Source organism: Ictidomys tridecemlineatus, chromosome 7 (assembly GCF_052094955.1).
Source record: "Ictidomys tridecemlineatus isolate mIctTri1 chromosome 7, mIctTri1.hap1, whole genome shotgun sequence".
NCBI classification, from domain to species: domain Eukaryota; kingdom Metazoa; phylum Chordata; class Mammalia; order Rodentia; family Sciuridae; genus Ictidomys; species Ictidomys tridecemlineatus.
Genome location: NC_135483.1, coordinates 67439068 through 67462799, shown reverse-complemented (window position 1 = coordinate 67462799; position 23732 = coordinate 67439068). Strand labels below are relative to the sequence as shown.

The 23732-nt window shown below is 38.1% G+C and overlaps 1 protein-coding gene across 4 annotated transcripts in view; it reads right to left on the bottom strand.

Moving 5' to 3' along the window:
* Window positions 1-4565: 4565 nt before the first annotated feature.
* Adhfe1 (alcohol dehydrogenase iron containing 1) overlaps window positions 4566-23732 on the bottom strand; it is a 33701-nt gene continuing 14534 nt past the window's right edge. For 3 of the 4 annotated variants that reach the window (XM_078017101.1, XM_078017103.1, XM_078017104.1), the window contains exons 9-14: window positions 22111-22263; window positions 19517-19615; window positions 16532-16610; window positions 16217-16313; window positions 13077-13234; window positions 4566-5847 (exon numbers count right to left, since the gene is read on the bottom strand). In XM_078017101.1, the coding sequence (XP_077873227.1) occupies window positions 5764-5847; window positions 13077-13234; window positions 16217-16313; window positions 16532-16610; window positions 19517-19615; window positions 22111-22263 (670 nt within the window). In that variant the 3' untranslated portion in view covers window positions 4566-5763. Of the gene's footprint in view, window positions 5848-13076; window positions 13235-16149; window positions 16314-16531; window positions 16611-19516; window positions 19616-22110; window positions 22264-23732 lie in introns of those variants that run through there. The other variant, XM_078017102.1, reaches the window with a different exon arrangement.

Sequence of the window (23732 nt, the reverse complement as noted above, 5' to 3'; positions counted from 1 at the left end):
TTCTTGGCTTGCAAAGTTGAATACTATGAATGTAATGATACAGGCCTATAGGCTTAGGGACTCACAGAGGGTTCAAGAACTTATATATATAAAAAAAGCAAACTTAGTGATTTATAATTTGCTTTAAGAGATAATAAAATAACACCAAAATAAACTCGAAAGTTTATATAAAAATTTTAATCTGTCCATATGAACTGTTAAGTTACAGAGTTGGCCCTCCATATCAGTGCATTCTATATCTGTGAATTCAGCCAGCTGCAGATCAAAAGTCTTCAGGAAGGAAAAATATTGTGTCCAACACATTTGTGCAGCCTGTCTCACCACGTAGTACCCAGTTTTTCCTTGGAACTCTGGCAACAAGAAGGCTATTATCAGATGCAGCCTCTAGATTGTGCACCCCCAGAACTCTGCTGCAGCCATCGTTAGCACCAGTGCCACCCCCAGCTCACTGAATGCCAGGCTAACAGCAACGGGGTGGTAGGGAAGAAATGTTTTATACCATGGCTCATTCCAGGCTGTCTATCTACAAATCAACCAACTTGTGAAGAAACCTTACACAGCTCTGGTAGTGTGACACTCTTTGAAATCAGACATTGTCAGAAGTCCATGGAATTATTAATTTTCAAATGCATCCTTCACAATTCAGTGAGAGAAATTGTGTAGGACTTTAACACATTTTTTAGATTCCAGAGTGCAGCTATTGGTGATTTGCAGTGTTTTCTGGACTTTTTTTTTTTCTTGTCACCATTTCCTAAACAATATAGTATAACAACTATTTACGTAGTATTTACACTGTCTTGAGTATTACAAGTAATCTAAAGACGATTTAAACTATATGGGAGGATACACATAGGTTATGTGAAAATGCTTATGCCATTTTATATAAGGAACTTTAGCATCCTGTTTAACTGCACTACAAAAGGAAAACCATAGTTGATCTTTGTGGGTCAGCACATGCAGTCTAGCCTGGTCTGTTCATGTGAATGAACTTTGTCTCATTTCTTGTCATTCTGCTCTAGTGTTTATATAGAAGATAAATAAGATTGAAAGACGGGAGAAGCAACACTTAAAACAATGGTGAAGTACTGCATAATAATTTGAAAATATGAATCAAGACCCATAAGAATATAAAAATTCAATTCAGGGAGAATTAAACAATTTCAGTTTAAAATATGAAAATGTCACATATACATTATTCATTTATTCATTGCTATGCTATGGTGGGAGTAAAAATTTGGAAGCAATCTTGATTGTGTATAATAAGAATAAATTATTAAGATCTATTCTATTAATTCTCATGTACCTTTTAAAATAATGATTATGAAGATTATGTGGCAACGTGGAACATGCTTAAAATGTCCTCCTGCCTTGCGAGAAAAAAAAAAGCTAAAGACTATCCCATCCAAATGGAAAAAAACAGAAAGAAAATCTATCAAATGTTAACAGCTGTGTTTGGGTAATGGGATGATGAGTAGTTTTTTTTCTTTCTTTTCTCTCATGATTATTTTAATCATTGTAAATTGAAAAGCAATTTAGAGCACCCAAATTAAAAAGCAAATATGTAAAGCCAGAAAGAATGAAATGGGTTACTTTCAAGTTAACTGTCCTGAATGTAGCTTCACAAGGGAGTTCACACAGTTATTGCAGTAGCGGGGGATGGGATGGGGTGGTGGTGGGGTTGCATTGATGCTGAGAGTGATTGGGGTAGTTGGAAAAACCGTGGAATAATAGCAGGAGAAAGGAGACCCTCCCATCTCCAGCTGCCAGCAATTCAACCTAGGGCCTCAAGAACTGATTTCTGTCCATTCATTGTGGCGGTGGCTCTGGAGACTGCCTCCCCCAGGCCATTGTGATGGTGATGGCCTTAGTTCCCCAATAGCTCCCAAGAGGAGCGGGCACTTAATGGTGGAGCCATAGCAGCTGTCTGGCTTGGGGTTGTTGGTCATCAGAGACTGGCAGCCTGTGCAGTGTTGACCCTGGGGGTGAACAGTCCTCTTTCTCATACTCACTCCCCAGAGGCAATAGTGCCTCATTAGGGTACAGTTTCTAATCCAAACAACCATTAATCTTTCTCAGGGTTAAAAGGCCAGAAAAGCAATTTTTTGTGCGCGTGCGCTCTATTTTGATACTGTACTTGTCTGTCTTTTACAAGAGCAGTCTTACTTCATTGACCACTTGAAAATACCCCACAGCTGTGTCCACAGCTACTCAAACAATGCCAAGTCCAACACAGCCCTTCCTATGCAGGGAGAAGACACAGGAGGGCAAAATAATGTGACAGCTATTTATTGTGACACTTGACAATAAATCATAGGAGCATAGCCTACTTGGAACAAATTAGTGTTTCATATCACAAAATAAATCAGGGATGTATATGTGTGTATATATTTGGTCTTGCTAAGTCGCTGAGTTGCTGAGGCTGGCTTCAAACTTGTGTTCCTCCTGGCTCAGCCTCCTGAGTTGCTGGGATTACAGGCATTGCCACCACATCTGGCTGAATGTGTACACATTGTAAGTGAAAATACTGCCATGTATGATAGTTCTATGAAAGTAGTATCATATAAACTCTTGAATATAATTTTTAAAATTTTTCTTGCCTTGAATTAATTCATACAAGTGGAGTTGTGGCTTGTTAAGAATTTTTTAAAAAAGGAAATCAGTAGGGTTGGGGTTTTGGCTCAGAGGTAAAGTACTTGCCTAGCATGTGTGAGGTGCTGGGTTTGATTCTTAGCATCACATAAAAATAAATAAGTAAAATAAAGGTTTTGTGTCCAACTCCAACTGAAAAAGAAGTATTTTTTTTAAAAAAGGAAATCAATAGAAAAATGGGATTTGAAACTAGGAAGATGAATTTAATTGTTGTCTGTGCAACATGAAAATGTTTGGTTTACATAAATAGGCCTAGTAGCCTATCTCACACTAAAAATAAATGGTAAGTCACAAAATGCACTTTTCATATTTTTAAATCATAGGCTGAGGATATAGCTCAGTGGTAAAGCGCCTGCTTAGCATGTGCTAAAGCTCTGGGTTCAATCTCCAGTACCACAAAAAAAGAAAAGAACAAATATTTTCAAACTGTAAGGACCAAAATGATGGGTATCAAGAGAAAAAAACATTAAGGCCTCCTAAATCTGTTTCTTCATGCTTGACCTTTAAATTCTTCCTCTACAGAGTCATTGTCAATATGAATACCAAACACTCCTTTTGGTGAGTCACATTTAGACATCTGGCAAATGTTAGGAAACGAATCAAACATTCAGTGAGACATAGAATTCATTTCTACATCTCAAATTATTTTACATTAAATTCCCTCAATTCAAAATCTCACCTTTAGGAATAGGTACTCTAGAAGATCTAGTCATAGCATTTTCAAGCTGGGAGAAGCTTTGGTTGGATGAAGTAAGACTCAGATAAGACTGGAGCAAAACTCGAGGCCATTGACCCCTAGTCTAATATTTTCCTAATGATGTAATATCACATTGCAGAATATACAATCAGCTCTCTTTTTCTGGGGGTTCCACATCCATAATTTGACCAACTGCAGATTGAAAATATTGAGGGGAAATATTCCAGAAAATTATAAAGAGAAAAACTTGAATTTGCTGCACACTGAACCATACACTGAATCTAGTGAATGGTATGCAGACACACCCTTCTGTAGCCTCCTTCTGGTTCATAGATCCTCAGTCTCTCTCCTGCACTAGTTGTTGGAATTTTTTCTGAGTCTTGTTTGTGTACTATGAAGTTAGGCCTATAATGATTGTGCTGAACATCGATACACATTATCCCCTTGTCATTATTCCCTGAATAATACAGCAGATAAGGTACTTACATAGCAAATTTACATTGTGTTAGGTGTTATGAGTAATCTAGAGATTATGTAAAGTATATGGGAGGATGTGCATAGGATATATGCAAGTACTGTGTTGTTTTATATAAGGGACTTGAATATTTGCAGAGTTTGGTATCTGAGTGGAGTTCTGGAACCAATCTTTTAAGGATATAGCGGGATAACTGTATTGTAGGAGTTCTTTAATTTATCTGGATCCTTTTCTTTTGGCGGGGGAGGGAAAAAACATGTATATATCTATGTATATATAAAGTTATATATGTGTATACTAAAAAGAAAAAAGTGAGAATAAAAAATAAAGTCTAAAAAAATATATGTGTATATGAATATAATATGCACTATACATATACATACATATATTTTTGCTATGCCACATACATTTTGAGACATTCATGAACAACCTTTACTAAAGTTTCCTAAGGATCTCAGATTAGCAAATAGTTTTCTATTTTCTGCCTCATTCACATACAACTTCTCATGTCATACTCAATGATTTTCTTGAAAAGCTAGAAAGAACTTTAGCTAGATTTGTTCTGCAAGGGGTAGATGAAATTTGTTGGTAAAGTTTTATGCTTACCTTTAGGCACTACCATTGAGTTACACCTCTATACCCTCTTTCTCCTTTTTTAAAAATTAGAAAATCTCTTGTTTTAACAAATCCAAACAATATAGATGCTTATAAAATATAAAGTAAACATTTTCTCTATACCCCAAATTCCATTTCTCCAATGATAACTTTTAATATTTTCATGTGCATCTTTTCTACATGTAGATTTATGTTTACATATAGTTGAAAAAGTACAAATCACATTATACCAAAGTTTAATTTTTCTACAACTTGTTTTTTCCAACATTCGTTATATAATAGACATATTTCCAACAGATTTACTTCATTCTTATAATAATACCATAATACTCCACTGCTTAAATACATTATGGTTTATTCATCTGTATACTATTAATGATTTATTAGTTGATCATATACATACGATTAATGACTTATTAATTTATATACTATTAATTATTTCTCATTTTTTAAACCAATTTAGTGATTTGCTTGATTTTTAAAAAAATGTTGTGAGTCAAGTCAGCAAAGACAGCCTGCACTTCCTGTGGCTATTTATACTTCCTTAGTGGTCTGTTATCCTTCTGGGGTAGGGGACTAGAAGATGTGATGACTACCATGTAGCTTAATGAATACATAGATTGTTTCGGGTTTTGTTACTCAAAAAAAAATCTTTCCAGGGGCTGGGGCTGTAGCTCAGTGGTAGAGCACCTGCCTCACATGTGTGAGGAACTGGGTTTGATCCTCAGCACCATGTAAAAATAAATTAAAATATTTTAAAAAATCTTTCCAGAAACACCTCATCATATTTCTTTACAGACTTGTGCTAGTATTTAAAAATTTTTTTTGTAGTTGTAGATGGACAGAATGCTTTTATTTTATTTATTTTTATGTGGTGCTAAGGATTAAACCCAGTGCCTCACATATACTAGGCAAGTGCTCTACCACTGAGCTATAGCCCCTGCCCCTTGTGCTAGTATTTCTATAGGATAAATTTCTAGGCGTGCAATTACTGGGCACAGCATAAGTACATTTACATATTTGAAAAATACTGAGTTTTTGCCCATTTGACACATGGAATAGAGGCAGAGTATTCTGTGGAGTTTGGCACAGGAACACTAACACCTGAAGTCTGGCCCACGGGTCTGACATAGTGAGCATTTGTCTAGCTTATTTTATGGAAATAGCTTGAACATCAGGGAATCTCCTAGGATAAATTTATATCTACTACATTCAAACTGTAGCAAGTAAGTTATGTGTGGAGGTGAAAAGACAATTCTCTAGCCAAGTCAACTTCTGTTCTCAGAACTACAGTGGATGATGGCAATTCTTTCAATTAAAATGGCAACTAGTACAGTTTCATTGATGCTTCAAACAGAGCAGACAGATCCTCTTCTGACTGGGGACGGGGTGCAAGCTTGGTGACCCTTTCCTGAAACAGCAAATAAAAGGAGTTACTCAGGGCTTGCAAAAGACTGTAAAAGTTACTTGTTATGTACATTAACGTAGTCTTAAGAAAGAATGATTTGATAATAGTCATATCTTTAAAACCATTTCTTGTATGCTGTGTATTAGCTAATTACCAACTCAGAGGCTTATCAAGTCATGCCTCTTTCCCAAGGAGCTTTCAAAAGCTATTGCCCCTTGCCTTCTGCCCTGGACAAATGTATAAAATCAAACCAGCCATACAGAAAACACCTTCTCTAACAACCAAACCGGGTCTGTCAACAACCTCTGCCAATTCTCCAAGGGCAGAGAGTCCTGTCCCAGGCACAGAGAGTGCTGCCAAAGAAAACAAAACTATTTGTCCTTGACTTCTAAGACCATATATTTTGCAACATGGACTTAAGGTATATTCGAAAGAAATTCTGTAGGACATGAGCCATCAGGCTGTGTGCAACAAGTGATTTCTTTATTCCTATAAACTAACGTTTTACCTCTCCTTTCCCAAACTAGTTTAGTGATTTGCCCAGTTTTTCAATGATTATTATGAGTCAAGTCAGCAAAGAGCCTGCACATCCTATGGCTATTTTTACTCCTTCAGTGGTATTTATCCCTCTGGGATAGGGGACTAGAAGGTATGATGACTACTATGTGGTCTAAATGAGTAAGGGGCTCCCACTTTCATGGGAGCATACCTGGTAAACAGGGAGGCTCATTATGGGGAGAGCTCAGTTGTGTTCACTGCTCTACAACCTCGTGGTGACCAGAACACTTGACATACAGAAAGTAGAGGCTCAAGAGTTACTTGTTGAGTTAATGAAGATGGTGGGGAGGGGAGGTATTGTCATCTCAAAAGGTTACATGTACAAGACCAGAGTCGGCCTACCCCTCCCATTTTTCAACTCAGAAATGACACCCAGTAGCTCAGATAAAAACTTAGGAACTATCCATGAGTTCTCTTTTCCTTGCTCTGCAAGTTCAACCCATCAGCAAGTCTGTTTGACCTATGTCCAAAATGAATCCCCAGTCTAGAGCACTTCTCACCTCCTGTTGCAGACACCATCCTGCGCCTGTTCTGCCTGACCACCTTTTACACTTTTGCTCCACTATTGCCCCCTAGAGGTAATTTTCTCCAAAGTGGCCCTAATGATGCCCTCCCCCCCCACCCCCGCCCCCTCGCTTTAAATCTTATTACACCATCTCAGTGCTTAAAACTCTTGGATAATCTCCCTGTTGTGATTAGAGCAAAATTATCACCTCTGATGCTGCCCTGGCCAGGTCTTGTTTCTCACCCCAGCTCTCTCCTCTCCCATTGTCTCATCTCACTTGGTCCCACTGTTCCTTTTAAATGTTATGGCTTTCCCCTCTGTCTGCAGAGCTTCATGTAGCTGCCACATTCAAGCAGAGGACTTCTCACAAAAGACTTCATCACCTTGTTGGGGTTCCCACTACATCATCCCTGCAAGGTTACTCTCTGTCTCATCATCCAGGTTTTCCTTCACATCATTAATCACTATCTGAAATTATTTTGTTTATATCTTATTTATAGATGTTCACTGCCTGTCTCCCCCCTCACTAGAACATAAGATCCAGGAAGGAAGAAAGGGACTTTATTTTCCTCTTTTCTGTATCCCAAACAATGCATGATATATGGTAGATCTCAAAAAGTATTTTTCAGTTAAAAGAAAGATGAGGGGCTTGGGCTGGGGCTCAGCGGTAGAGCGCTCGCCTAGCATGTGTAAGGCGCTGGGTTCTATCCTCAGCACCACATAAAAATAAATAAATAGAATAAAGGTATTGTGTCCAACTACAATAAATAAAATATTAAAAAAAGAAAGATGAAAAGAAAGAAGGAGGGCTGGGCCTACAGTTCAGTGGTAAAGTACTTGCCTCAAATGTGTGGGGCACTGGGTTCCATTCTCAGCTCCACATAAAAATAAATAAAGATATTGTGTGTCCATCTACAACAAAAAAATTTTTTTTTCTGCATCTTTTTAAAAAATTTTTATTGTTGGTTGTTCAAAATATTACATAGTTCTTGACATATCATATTGCACACTTTGATTCAAGTGGGTTATGAACTCCCATTTTTACCCTGTATACAGATTGCAGAATCACATCGGTTACACATCCACTGATTTACATATTGCCATACTAGGGTCTGTTGTATTCTGCTGCCTTTCCTATCCTAAAAAAATTTTAAAAAAAGAAAAAGAAAGAAGGACACATTAAAAAATCAACTCAGGGCTGGGGTTGTGACTCAGTGGTAGAACGCTTGCCTAGTGTGTGTGAGGCACTGAGTTTGATCTGAGTAGCACCACATAAAAATAAATAAATAAAATAAAGGTATTGTGTCCCTATACAACTAATTTTTTTTTAATATCAACTCCAATGGATCCAAACCCCTAGCAATAAGAGAGCACAAACCTTAAAACTCTTAGAAGAATACAAAGGGGGAGAAGGATATTTTGGATATGAGATGAAAAACACAGGCAATAAGGGAAAAACCAGATAATCTGGATTAGATAAAAATTTAAAACTTTTGTGCATCAAGATACTCACAAGAGGGATAAAGAAACTCACAAAACAGGAGAAAATATTTGCGATCATACAGCTGATCAGGGATAAATGTCCAGAATTTTAAAATGATTTCTACAATTCAACAACAACAGTAACAACAACAAAACCCTAAACAACTCAATTCAAAAATGAGCAAGTAACTTGAATAGATATTTCTCCAAAGAAAATAAGTAGCCAGTAAATGCATGACAACATGCTCAATATTATTAATCATCAGGGAAACACAAATCAAAGCCTCAACCAGATACCACTTCACACCTATTGAGATGAACTATTATAAAAAATGGAAAATAAGGAGTGTTGGTGGAGAGGTGGAGAAATTGGAACTGCATGTATTGTTAATGAAAATATAAAATGATTCAGCCACCATGGAAAACAGTTCATCAATTCCTCAAAAAGTTAAACGTAGAATTACCATATGGTCTAATTCTACTCCTAGGTTTATACTCAGAAAGCAGGGACTCAAATAGACAACTATACATCAATGTTTATAGCATTATTCATAATGGCCAAAAGGTGGACAGAACCCATGTCCATCAACATGTGAATGGATAAACAAAATTGGATGTACCTATACAATGAAATATTATTCAGCCATGATCAGGAATGAAATTCTGACACATGCCATAACATGCATGAACAGTGAAGACATTATGATAAATGAAATAAGTCAGTCACAAAAGGACAAATATTGTGAGATTCTACTTAAATGAGGTACCTAGAATAGGCAAATTTAGAGATAGAAGGTAGAATAGAAGTTACCAAAGGCTGGGAGAAGGAGGAATTGTTTAAGGGATGTATAGCTATTTGGGATGATAAAAGAAAGTTCTGGAAATGGTTGGCTGTATAACACTGAATATACTTAATAGTACTGAGTTATATGTGTAAAATTGATTAGAATGGTAAATTTTATGTTTTATGAACATGTGTCCACAATTACAAATAATTGAAAAAAAAAGGATGGATGAATGGATGGATGTTTGGAAAAAGGTAGGGGATAATATTGATGAACATGAGTGAGGCAAAAGCAAAATTTTACATCCCAGCAGATCCTCCAGAGACCCTAAGGAATTTTGAAAATTCACAGCACGGCAAAGGCTTGTTCATGGTTCTATCTATCTATCATCTATCTATGTTTACAGCAGGGTTCACAGCAGAAGTTCAGCATTTTCTATGGCCACATGTGATGATTATCTCCATGTTACTCTGTTATAATGAGTCTTATCTGATGAGCTCAAAGTCCCTTTACACAATCCCGATTTATCTTTAGACACACAGTTCAGGACTCTCAGAAGGACCTGAGGCCATGCCTGAGCAGAGTTGCTCTTTCATATCTCTAGCCTCCAGAGAGTGGTTAAATGCGGGCAAAGACAAAGTTTGTGATGTCTCACTAGACAAATCAGCTCTGCCATATGAAAGCTAAGCTCAGAATGAAGACGTGTTAGGCAACGTGCGGTTATTTATAGACATGTAAGACCAAGAACAACTGATTAACATGGGCACTGAAGTAAATTCAGACTTCTACTTTTAGTACATTCATAAAATAACATTTCAGCTGCCCTGTCTACCAGGGAGGGGAAGTGCTCATTCGGGTAGGCAGCTCTCCTCAGTAATGAAATGTTTTGATTTGAAATGTAAATGTTTCGTTCCAGGGGTTTCAGAAATTCATCTTGGAAGATTAATTTATTTTTGCCTGCTCCCCTTGCAGCCTAGCTACGGCAGTTGGAAGCCTCTGTACACAGGGCCGCTATTTGCTGCCACCAGTATGGGCTGTGGTGTTTGGTCAAGAATACTGGCCTGGTTGTTCCTTCCAGAGAAAACTGGTCCCTGGTTGCTGAACATAAAAGAATCTTTATCAGACATCGACTATGTGAAATAAACTTTCTGGCAATGTCCTTGAAGGCACTAGTGTATCCTCCTCGCTGCCTTAAATCCCATAGACACTAAAAAGTGAAGATCGGTTTTCTAGGCGTGTAAAATTCTGAAGTTGCAATAGGCTCCCTGTAAAATGTTCACTGCTGCCAAAGTGCAAAATAAAACAAAACCCCAGTCACTCTTCATCTGCAGAATAGACAAGCTCATTTCTAAGATCCCCTTTAAAGTCCTAGGAGTCTATGAATATGTGCATATATCTATCACATTGACTCCAAAATGGAACCCGGGCTAGTTAATTAACTTCAACTGTTTCTCCTAATCATGCAAACATGATCAAAGGGGGGAAGGCAGTATACACCTTGGGGCTGCTTTATGAAAACACATCAAGGGAAATCTGGCTTCCTACTTTGTGACATAGCTTACATTCAAAAGATTGCATTTACCTCCCATCTTTTGTGAAACTAAGAAATTCATTTTGTCTAATTAAGGTTTTGCTTCTATGATTTCTCTCTATGACATGTACCTGAAGGCATCCAGAATTATACCTAATTAACTTACTATTTTAGTGGATGGTCTCCAATGTTTCCAGACTAATGTTAGTCTGGAAGAGCTTTTGAAAGTGAAGGTCTGAGCACAGTAGAATTAGAACAGTGAACACTTGCCAATGTGTGCTGATGGCTGGGAGGTGCACTGTCACCAGCTATTAAGTGGCTAAGAATACCCTACAGTTTCATCTGAAAATCACAGATATCATTCTTGGAAGCAGACAAACACACATTTTTGAATACTGTCCTGGGTTCAACAAGCATAACTTTATAGAGGGCCCTTGCAGAATGGATAGTGTTACTGGGACTGTGCTATAGAGCTGGAAATTACATTAAAATCAGGATGACCATTCAGTCTATGGTGTCCCTGGACAGGCTTTCATGATTCCCCTGACTTTGGCTGAGTCCTAGTCAGTCAATCTGAGGAAACATCTCAAAAAGTTACCACCATCTAGCCACTTAGCTCACCTGGACAGAGGCTGTTAGAGGAGGGGGCTGTAGGCATGTGTTTATTTAGCATGTGTTTTAGGTTGTGCTAGGAGCTAAAGTCCTGCCCTTATGAAACTTACATTCTAGTAGGATTGGATAAAGTAACTGTGATGGCCTCACAAGGTCTTATTTTTTGGCTATTTTATGAGTTAGAACTAAGGATTTGTAGGTTGGCTCAGGGGCTGCGCTACATTTTGAGACTCCACTTTTTTTGCATTCAATTATATTTTATTTTTATTTTTTCATTATTTTAAACTATTTTTTAGTTGTTGATGGATCTTTATTCATCTTTTAAAATTTATATTTGGTGCTGAGAATCGAACCCAGTGCCCCACACATGTGAGGCAAGCACTCTGCCACTAAGCCACAACCCCAACCCATCATTTATATTTTTAGATACAATTGGATTCACTGGACTTTAATCTAAATCTAGGAAACTGGTGGCTCATGGTCTATGATTCATTTGTACATGGAGAAACCAGAGAAAACTCAATAGGAACATCTGGATTGCTTATGTTTCTTGAAATTGGAAGTTCTACCAATAGGAGGACCTGAATTTCTGCTTGATGATAAGAGTTACAGAATAGCTGTTCACCCATTTAGATGAATCACATGCTTTCCAGTTTACCAAAGTCCCCATTACTTCCTGTTGCATTAAATGACTTTGTTGATTGCCTAACATGGCTCCTGGTGGAAATATGAGCCGGTGAGCCAGATCTATACAAATATCTTACGTGAGTGGTGAGACTGTCAACATTCTACATACTGATACATGGGGATGAAGCAGTTAGTTTAAAGCCTTTACTACCTGGAGTAAGAGGGAAAAGAGCACTGCTACTTATAATATGCAGGATGCCATGCATGATATTCCAGATTTAGCTTTGTTTCAAGGTCAGGGAGAGGCCCACAAATGCCTTAACTTTGGACAGAAGAGCCCCACAATATTAAAGTGATCCCTGCCTTGCCATATCACTCCAGGCATGGTGAACACAGTGTGACCTACCAACTAAGCTCTCATGGCTCTGAGCTCTCTACTTGGTGATGAATTGCAATGAACAGAGTCTTGGCCCATTAGCATCTGATGTATCAGCTTGAGAGTTCCAACAAAGGATCAACTCTCTTCATGAGATTCTTGGGAGAGGGAAGTTAAAACATCTATATGATTCTGCCAAATAAAGAACGGCAGCTCATTTGATATTCTTTAGCAAAGTTTTAAGTAAATGAAATAAGACCCAGAGAAAGTAACATTTGTATAAAATATACAATCTTCCAAATTCATTCCAAAGCAATTTTGTAATAGTTTCAACTTAAAGGGTGTGCCTATTTGTCACAAAATAGTAGGAATTTGTCACTCTTTCTAATGGAAAATAACATCAGCAGTCCTTTTGAAACAGCTTTGTGCAATTTTACAGGGGAATCTTAAAAGAACAGGAATAGGGAAATTTTGCCATAGCTCAAGGTTGATTTGGGGTTGTTTTTCCCCTCAAATTTCCATAAAGAATCCTTTCAGTTTTACCATAAAATCCTCACCTAAGCCACAGTTCTATGGAATAACATAAAGGCAAAGGAGCCTGGGCCCCTTCCCAAGGGAGAACTGCTGTGGAGGAAACCTGAGACCAGCTGCAGAACCCTGTGTCTCTATCTCCCCCTAACCCACCCCAAATGGAACATATTTTTCTGGAAGCTCTGTGCTTCTTAGCAGGAGTGGGGTCCATGCTGTGCCTCTTACCTGGGGCAACGTTCCTTTCACTAATGCAGGGATGTCGGCCTTGGAGTAACCAATGGCAGCGAGGCCATCATCAACATTTAAATCAAATAAGAATTTCCGGAGTGCGTCTGCCAATACAGGCCCAGCATCTTGGATCTTGGCAGTGTGAATGTCTGCTCCTAGAAGACACAAAATGCACACTGGGGAGAGAGGGTGTAGGCGGAGAGGAAGGCACAAGATCAGTCAGATACAACATGTGCACTCTTGTCTATTTCCAAATGCCAAGGATGAGGGCACCACTGTGCCTCCCTCAGGGTGGCCCAATGGTCAATGATCAACCCCACAGAAAATATGTTGGCAAGGCAAGACTGAGAAGCCCAGGGCCTCTGCAAGAAAAAAAAGTCTGCCAGGGCTCTTAAATTGACTCTCACATTTCTAAGGAACTGCCAATTCCCACATGTTCAGCCTTTGGGTGGTGGGAAAGAGGTACAGAAGCAATAAAGAAAGCTACAGAAAGGAAACCAGAAAAGAAGTCTGGTACTTGGGAGGAGGAAGGAGCATTTGTAGGTGAAACACAGCTTATATGATTTTCAAGGCTTGGAATTTGCTGACATCTAGAGGTGTGCATGTTTCATGTCTTTTCTCATGCAACATCTTAAAAAAAGGCAAGACCTGGAACTGGGGATGTGGCTCAATGGTTGAGCACTTGCCTAGCATGTGCAGGGCCCTGGGTTAAATCTCTAGTAACACACACATATACATACATACACACACACACACACACACACACACACACACACACACACCTCGGGGTGGGGGCAGGGAGTAGAAAGAGGGGGGCAAAGACTGGGGAAGAGGGAGGAGGAGAAGGAGGAGGAAGGGACCCTTTGTAAAAGCCTTGTGAGACAAGGATATAAAAGTACCAAAACTCCCACGTTAATTGCCAATAAGGAAGAAAATAGTATGACAAAAATGTGTAACAGTGACCAGGGAGGGAAATATTTCCTTTTTATAGCTAGAAACTTCTTATTTTTGTCTTTGTTGCCAAAGGGCAGGGAAGTTTCCTTTTAATAAATATTACAGTACCAGCTGGGCAGAAGCAAGAACATGAAGCCTCTCAGAAAACCCTGCTTCATATACAGGTATTAATGATAACTGTGAAGTGGTAAGAAGGTTTGGAGATTTGTAAGGACAGAGTTTTTACATAATTAATAATTAATACACATAATCCTAGAGATGTAAGTCTGGAAGAGCCACGGGGTTCTGTCCACCTGGAGGGTGAAAATTCCCAGAGGAAGCACCTGCCTTGTTCCCCATCTTTTGAATGGACACCTTCACTGCCAAGAAGCAAATCACTCTGTGAACAGAAGGTAGCACTGCATGAAGTTTATCCAAAGTGCCTCTGAAGGAGACTAGAACGTTCTGTTCACCTACATGTTGGAGCATATTATTAAAACAGTTTAAGCTTTCCTTTCTATGAAGTGAGAACAGTTTTATTAATCTAGGGAAAGGGGTAAATTGAACCAGGAGAGCAGCTTGATGAAAGGTAACCTTGCCTGACATGACCAATCTGTATTACCCAGCAGCAGCTAAAACATGGATTAGGGAGAGGTGACATACAATGCAGGGCTTGTAATTTTTTTTTTTTTTAAATTTAAGTTGTAGATGGACACAATACCTTTATTTTATTTTATTTTTATGTGGTGCTGAGGATGGAACCCAGTGCCTCACACGTGCAAGGCATACGCTCTACTACTGAGCCACAACCCCAGCCCCACCCCATTTGTGATGTTTTTATGTTCTAGGATGGCTGCCATAAAACACACCATCAAAATCTCTGGGTTTTCCTATGAAGTGTTTTTAGGAAAAAGAGAGAGGAGAGAGAAAGAGGTAGGGGGGGCAAGGGTGGGGGGTAAGAAAGAGAATCCATTGTCCTAAACCTAAGAAAATCTGAGATCACACAGAAAATCAAAATATTTAATGGCCAAATATGGGACTAATATGAAAATTTCCTGTGTAGGGAGGAAAAAACCCCATGGGTTTTTCTAGCCTGCATCTTGTCTAACAAAGGAAGGACTTTCTCAGTAATGTTGGTGGTTGTCTGGAATGTGCACTTTAAGTTCTCTAATATTTTTCCCATTTTCCATGAATGCAATCTGCGATTTGCTCCTCCACTCCCTTATCTCAGCCATTTGTACTGTTTGCATATTTACAAAGGCAACTGTGTCCCAGCCTGAGGCTGAACGACATCTCCCTTCTAAAAGGGAAAGGGGACACAAGATCTTCATAAAGTTGGTGGCATGTTCTCACAGCATATGCTGGAAATCAAGCCTGGGTCTGGCTCTGGGTCCTAGGAGGCAGACGTTAATATGCTCAGCACAGCCCCTGGAACTCTGAGCACAAATGGGTAAGTGTGTGAGGGGAGTGAAGGGGAAGCCGAGCTTGCAGAGGATGTCTGCGGTCATTCCCACCTCCTTGGAAACAGTCTCTCTCCAACGGCTGGAGCTCCAGCAGCATAATGAAGTTTTCTTTTTAGCCTTTCCTTCCCCACCCTAAACCTGAGCAGGGGAATAAGGTGGTTTGCAAATTAATCAAATACTCGAGTCTGCTTAAAAGAGTTCTCATGTCAGAAAAACACAAACATTTTCCTTTCTACTACAGCTATCGGAATATAAGTTTTATTTCTGGTAAGATTAAGAAGGGACTGTGAATAATAGATATGATTTACTCTACAGTATGGCAAACAGTTCATTTGGGAACTTTTTAATAAAGTTTCTTATTCAGATTCACTGTGATTGGGAATTTACTCTTGCTTCCAGATTTAGATTCATTTTACTATCAATTCCACTTGACAAAAACCAATTATAAATTAATAGTAGGTACAGAGTTAAACTTTCCTTGAGCATGAAAGCAGAGAACATAATATTACTACAAATTTAAAATAATCAACATTTGGTTCTGTTTCATTCTTATCAGACTCTTAGAAACAAAAAATTATGGTATTTTAGTGCTAAGATAGGGCTTTGAGCAAATCACTGATTTTTTCTTAAGCTACTCCAAAGCAACATATTTTGGCATTATTCTTTATGGTTACCTTCAGAAGCAATCCTAGGAAATGCTCCACCTGTGTGGGTCACAGATTTATGAGTAATGGTTCATACCCAATATTTCTGCTGTCTCCAGGTGCCGCTCTGGAAACATCTGGGCTGTGAACGTGAACACTGCTGGGGATGTGAGCACCACAGAAAGGCCATGGGGCTGTGGAGAGACAGAGTGAAACCGTTCCTCCTCTTGCATTCTCTGGGTATTACTTTACCCTATATTCTATGCAGTCAAGAATGGACAAATATGGGTTGGAGTGTAGCTCAGTGATAGATATCTCAGGGGGTTGCATGCATGATGCTCTGGATTCAACCTCCAGGAAATTGTGAGGAATATAAGATTTAATTAAATAATTTATTATTAATTATTTTTACCACCAGTGGGTGATCCACATTGTAATCCTTTGCTTTATATGTCTTCACTAAACCTGAAATTGGGTAGGACATTCCATGGCTAGAAAAGAAAAAAAAATGCTTATGTTGACATACAAATATCAGAATTCATATCAACTACACAAAGACACTCTTATGCGTGGGGGTGGGGGGGGCCTTCACACAGAGATATATATTCTTTTTTTATTGTTTGTAAGGATCACTGTGATTCACTCCACGTTCAGTGTACTCATTAATAAAACCTGTGAAATTTTCAAATTTGACAATCAAATTCAAATTCTACGATCATAGAATTGTAGGCCATTCAACAACACGCAAGCTGGACCATCAGGGATTCTTCCTTCCAGTAACTGACAGATCCTTTCAATGCCATTCCTTTCCAAGGGCATTGAATCATAATGTGTTAGGCTAGTCTGAGAGGTTGTTAGTTCAACTGATTTCTCTTGCTTAAACTGTACCTTAAGGATTTGTTTAGACTTAGTTTATCATCAAGAAAAACCATCATAGTTTTTGTTTTTACTGAAAATCTTTATATCCTCTTGGATTCTTAGTGGACAAATAGGAAGATGTTAATAGTATACTAAATGATTCAGAAGATAAATATTTGTGACAAGTTAGTATATTTACAATTAATTTGGTAAAAATGAAATGTTTTCATGAGTAAAATGATCTGTAGTTTTTTGTTTTTTTAATGGATTATCGGGGGCTGGGTTGTGGCTTAGTGGTAGAATGCTCGCCTCACACGTGTGAGACCCTGGGTTCCATCCTCAGCACCACATAAAAATAAAATAAAGATATTGTGTCCAACTACAACTAAAAAATAAATATTTTTTAAAAAATGGATTACTGGGTGACTTTTCGCTTATTTACATTTCATGGCAAGAAATATTTTGGTGAACTATACGAGTATTTATGAAAGGGAAAAGAGTGCTTCTAGCCCATCCTTCGTGAAACAAACCAGAAGTTATTGATTATCTGAGTTGTTGAGTACTTTGAAATGTGTTTTACCTGTCTTAGGCTCAGAAAATGATTGCCTGGTGTGTTTTTGTGATATAATAGATTTCATGGTCTCAAAGGTAACTTTTTATCAATATTCAGAATGTTGCTTTTATTTTAACAGTTGCCTATGTATGCTCTTTGTAGAAAACGAAAACTATCTGTAGTCCTATTTCCTTCTAGTCATTTTATGCACATGTTTAATTTATAATTTTATTGTGCATATAGTTTTATGCATTGCTTTTGTTACTTAATAGTCTTTGTAAGCATTTCCCATATAAATATGTTCAAAAACATTATTTTTAATGGCTTTATTTTATTCTTTCTTTTTTGGGGCGTGATTTTATTCTTTTTTTTATTAATTGCTCAAAACATTACAATGATCTTGACATATCATATATCATACATTTGATTCAAATAGGGTACTAATACTTACTTTCCCCACATGTACAGATTGCAGGATCACATTGGTTATACATACTGTCATACTAGTGTTTGTTGTATTCTGCTGCCCTTCCTATCCCCTTCCTCCCCTCCCCCATAATTTTATTCTTAAAGAACTATAGTTAACCATTAATTATTGGAATTAGGTTGCACTAAAAAATTTCAATTGTAAATAACACCTAATATCCTTTCTGTATCCATAAGCAATTGTTATGAAATTTATTATACTGCAGATGTGAAATTGAAAAAAATAACACTTAGGCGAACATTCTTACAAAGAAATTTGTGGCTCATATCATGGATATTTCTTTAGGCTAGATTCCTAGAAGTGACTTAATTGGTTAAGAGGTATAAATATTTTTTTGGCTCTGGGTACATTTTGTTCACTTGACTTTTGAAAAGTTTTGCACCAAGTTATGATTACACCAAGGTTATGTTCTCATTAGCAGCAGAGTTTGATGATGACTATTTCCTTACACTTACCCTAGCAAAGGTCCATTTTTTTTTGTTCTCAGTGATCACTGTTTTTTAACTTTAAAGCAACATATCAATAAAGTTCCCATAAAACAGGTCAATTCTGGGCTATTGACAAAGATTCTGATCTCTCTCTCTCTCTCTTTTTTTTTTTTTTTTTTACGAGTGATTAGGGGAAGCATCCTACATTTGAGATTTTAAAAATCTATGACACATGGCAAGGCTATGGAGAAATCAGAACCCTGATCCATTTTTGATGGGGATGTAAAACAGTGCAGTCCAGAAGTTTCTCATAAATCTAAACACAGAATTACCATACGACCCCAGAATTGCACTCCCATGTATAAAATAAGAGAAATGAAAATATGTATACACAAAAACTGGTACAGGAATGCTCACAGCAACGTTATTTATCATATCCCCAAATCATAACAACCTAAAGTCCATCAGCTGGTGAATGGATAAATAAAATGTGGTATATCTGCCCAATAGAATGTTATTTGGCAATAAAAAGAATGAAATACTGATACATGGCTGAACTTTGGAACATTATGCTAATTAAAACAAGCTGGATACAAAAGGCCATATAAATGAAATCATATAGAATAGAGAAATCTATATATATAGAAAGTAGAATCATATTGACTAGAGAATAGATAAACCTCTATATAAAAAAAAGTAGATCAGTGTCCTCTTAATACTAGGGAGGTAGGGGGATTGTTGAGTGAAAGATGAGGGGTCTGGGATTTCTTTTGGGGACAAGATGTTCTAAAATTGATGGTTGCAGAACTTTGTTTACATACTAAAATTCATTGAATTGTATACTCTAAATGGATGAATTATATGGTGTATGTGTTATATCTTTAAAAACTATTGTTAAAAAAAACTGTGATCCAATAAAATTGCTTTCAAATGAAAAGACTGCTTAGGGACTTTAAATTAAATTTCTTCATTCTTCAGCATATTTAAATTTTACCAGTAGTCCTCAATTATAAATATTTGTTTTTAAAAGAAATGGCTTGAGTAAAGAAATACAATCTCATATTCACTCACCACAGATGAACACCGGCATTTCCAAAGCCAATGCCAGCAAAAGTGCTTGCCAAGTGCATATTAGACCTTGCTTCAAGATCATCAGGATTTCTGACAGCCCTGTGAATTATATAAATATTGAACAACAACACACCAACATTGGCATTTCCTACTGAATAAAGAGCTGCCTTAGGAAAAGATGGAGGTGGGGGGGCTAGAAATGCTACTTGGTAGGAAGAAAAATTAGGAAAGTTATTCAAACAACATCTTTTAAAGGAAAACCAAAGGGAAACATATTTTCTCATCAATGGTTTTACCAAAAGCATAATAAACATGCTGTCAGCTGCTCATGTGATATAAAAGTGCCAGGGGAAGCCAAGCCCTGATACTTGGACTGTGAGAGTTGCTCTAGGAAAGTGCCCTAAGACTCATTCTTCTTCTTCATTTGTCAATGACCTTGACAGCAGCCCTGAATGGATTTAAACATGTTCTCAGAATGCACCTTGAGCCTGTCGCCCTGGGCTGCCTGCAGTCCAACCCCAGCCCACCCAGTCATCTTTCTTCTTGTGACACTGACTCAAGTTGGACCCACTGGGGACCTCTTTTGGTACCTTGGAAACTGCACATCAACCCTCATATTGTTATTGTGGATGTGGGATGTTATTGTAGGCCAAGCCTTTGCTTGCTCTGGGTGTCCCTGGTGCCATGTGGAAAAGCAAATTCTCAAAGGCCCTTTGGGATTCAGCTCAGCCTTCCTGCATACATTGCTTGGAAACTCTGCCCGAGGGAGGAAGCCAGAAGACTGGCAAGTGAACCACTTCTACTTGGTGTTTCTCAATTTTGCCTTAAGTGAAGGTTCCTGTTATGACCAAAAAAAGTGCCAGTCTTTCTTTTCTCCTTTTATTTGGAATAGTTGGGTGCTTGTGCCTCCTTCCCCAAACCCAGTGTAACTTCCTTATTTCCCAAACAACAAGGTGAAGTAGCTCATGATGGGGCTTTCAGCCTTTCCTCTGTCCATCAGTGACTCTGCTGACCCTTGACCCTTCAGTCCCTGTCAAACAAACTGGCTCTCTGGTTATCTACCTAGTCCAATGCTGCTGTGCTTCTCTGTGGTTCTCTCATGAGCCTGAAACAGCTCCATGTTCCTCCCTGCATCTGAAGTGGGGGGCTCTACTATAAAATGTATTCCAAAGCCTGTAATCCCAGTGACTGCGGAGGATGAGGCAGGAGGACTGCAAGTTCAAAGCTAGCCTCGGCAGCTTAGCAAGACCCTGTCTCAAAATAAAAAATAAAAAGGGCTGAGGATGTGGATTAGTGATTAAGTGACCCTGGGTTTAACTCCTATTACCCCCCCCCCCAAAAAAAAATTCTCCATTTTTTCTAAGTGGAGCTTCTAAGATCAAGGCCAGAGGGGTACCACATCCATATCTAGGCCTTACTTGCCTGATCCCTTACCCATCATTATGTGTAAGTACAAAAATGAGTGTGACTTTGCATATCTTAATGTTTGTTATCATTTTTCATTTTTTAAGTATAGTTAGTCTTCTGTGGGTTCCACATTCACAGATTCAACCAAACATGTATTGAAAATATTGAGAAAAAAAACAACAGCATCTGAACTGAATTCACATGGATTTTTTTTTGTTACTCCTTAGGCAATACAGTATGATAACTATTTACATAGCATTTGCATTATATCAGGTATTTTGAGTAATAGAGAAAGATGTGGAGTTGTGTGTCAGTTCTATGCAAATACTAAGCCATTTTATAAAAGGAAGTTGACCATCTGAAGATTTTGGTGTTCCAGAAAGTTCTGAAACCAATGCCCCAAGGGCTCAGAGGAATAATTGTAGATCTTTGCTCTCTCAGGAGCCTTTTGCTATTTGTTCTCTCATAGATTATGACAATAAGTGCTTGTATGTACGTATTTGTATTCTTTAATTTTTTTGAATTATTATTATTATTATTATTTAGAGATGGGGTATCTCTGTCTTTCTTAGGCTGGCCTTGAACTCCTGAGCTCAGGTGATCCTTCTGCCTCAGTTTCCACAATAATTGGGCCTACAAGTGTATGCCACTGCACTGGACTATATTTGTATTCTTAAATCTTGCAAAAATTTTTAGGAATCCTTTTATATTTTCAGCCTTTTATATCTCCTGGATCAGCAATCTCTACATATATATTTCTTAAATTTAGTTCATGAGAATTTACTCAATGGGTAGTTTCTGCCCTGGATTGGGCTCAGCCAACATCTACCTGCAGGCTCTCATTTCTGCCTGGAGAGCCAAATTTCAAGGACATTTTCCTTCACCCTAATTTCAGTTTTGAGGCTTTGAAGAATAAACCTCCATTTATTCTAATTGCATCTTCATAATTTAGGGACTTCCATTTGTCCCCTGGCAACCTTTGCCTTTTCAGACTGAAGCATCCAGTTTTTACCTGCCATCACCTGGATTTCTTCAGAGGTCACTAGTGTCTGGTGCTTCTCCACATCTAGAGGCTGAAATGGTGAACAGATAAGCTCTGGATAATTTCAATGTCTGGTACCCCATGTTTCATGTGAAGGTGGAGTGTAGTTTTTATGCTCCATCTCTATTCCTTCAGGGTGACATACCTTTTCAGGTACTTAGCAACGATTCTCAGTGCGTGGACTGCCCAAATGTCACTGATTGGGTTGCTGCCCTGGTACGCTGGCCGCGTGATGGGATTGGAAGGGCAGGGGCTCCGCATGTGGTAGGGAAGGGCAGTGTATGACTCCAGTGCGTGGCTAAAGAGAAATATTTAAAATATACAGAATGAACACATTATCTTTCTTCCTCCTTTCCCACATTCAATCACAAACCAGCAATCTCTCCACTGTGGATATGTTCATTAGCACTGAGATCACAACATTTCAGTTAGCCTCCTGTTCATGACAGTCTTTGCATAGCACAGAAATTAATATAGTCAGATTTACATTGGCAGCCCTACGGTGTTTTTGACCAGTATGTATAAGGTTGATTGATCAGTGGGTACTAAATCGCATTGAGGAATAAGAGGGAGTTAAGAAGTTCTTGTGTGCTTTTGCACAGTAGGGTGACTATAGATAGTAATTGTATATTATACATCTTAAAAAGCTAGAAGAAAGGATTTTGAACATTTTTTTTGCCATAAAAAATTGATAAATGCTTGAGGAGCTAGATATGTTTAACCTGATTATGTACATGTAACAAAACATGATATAGTACTCCATTAATATGTGCAATCTTTGTGTTTCAATTACAAATAAACTCAGAATTAAATTGACTAAATCATGTTATTGCATAATATAAATATGTAACAATGAAACTAATATGTACAAATATAATGCACTAATAAAATATCTAAAAATTATAAATTTAATTTTAAAAAATTACATGACTCTTTTCCAATATAAATATATCTTTATAGTGCTAAATTATTGAATAATTGAGTCATTAAAAAAACACTGAATCTAAAAAATGACTTCTTCATAGAAGATAGTTGCCATCTTATACCTAGCATAGGTCAAGTGTCATATTACCAAAGGAGGGTCATAGTTATACAGACTTCTATTAGGAGTGCAATGCCGCCAGGTGTGGTGGTGGTGCTCACCTTTAATCCCAGGAACTTGGGAGGATGAGGCAGGAGGATTGCCTCAGCAGTTTAGTAAGATGTGTCTCAAAATAGAAATAAGTAAATAACAAGGGCTGGGGATTAGCTCAGTGGTAAAAGTATTCTGGAGTTCAATCTCTAGTACCAAAAAAAAAAAAAATTACAGTATAAAACCTGGGTATGGTGGCACACACCTACAGCTAGCAACTTGGGAGGCTGAGGAAAGAGGACTGCAAGTTCAAGGCTAGTCTGGGAAATTTAGCAAGACCCAGTGTTAATAAAAAATAAGAAGGGCAAGGAATGTAGCTCAACTGGGTTCAATCCCCAGTACCATCACCACCAGAGAGAGAGAGAGAGAGAGAGAGAGAGAGAGAGAGAGAGAGAGAGAGAGAAATATAAAGAGTACAGTGTAGCAGGCTTTGGGTCAGCGGTGCAGCTGTAAATCCTGGCACCAGATCTTCCTGCTATAGGTGTGAGGCACTACCCATCCTATGACATGGATAAATAATAGTACCGCTTCACAGGGCAGCTATGAAAACTAAATGAGTTGACCTTTATAAAGCCCTTAGAATAGGCCTGAAATATTCTGAAACTTATTATTAACTATTATTATTAATTCCTGGT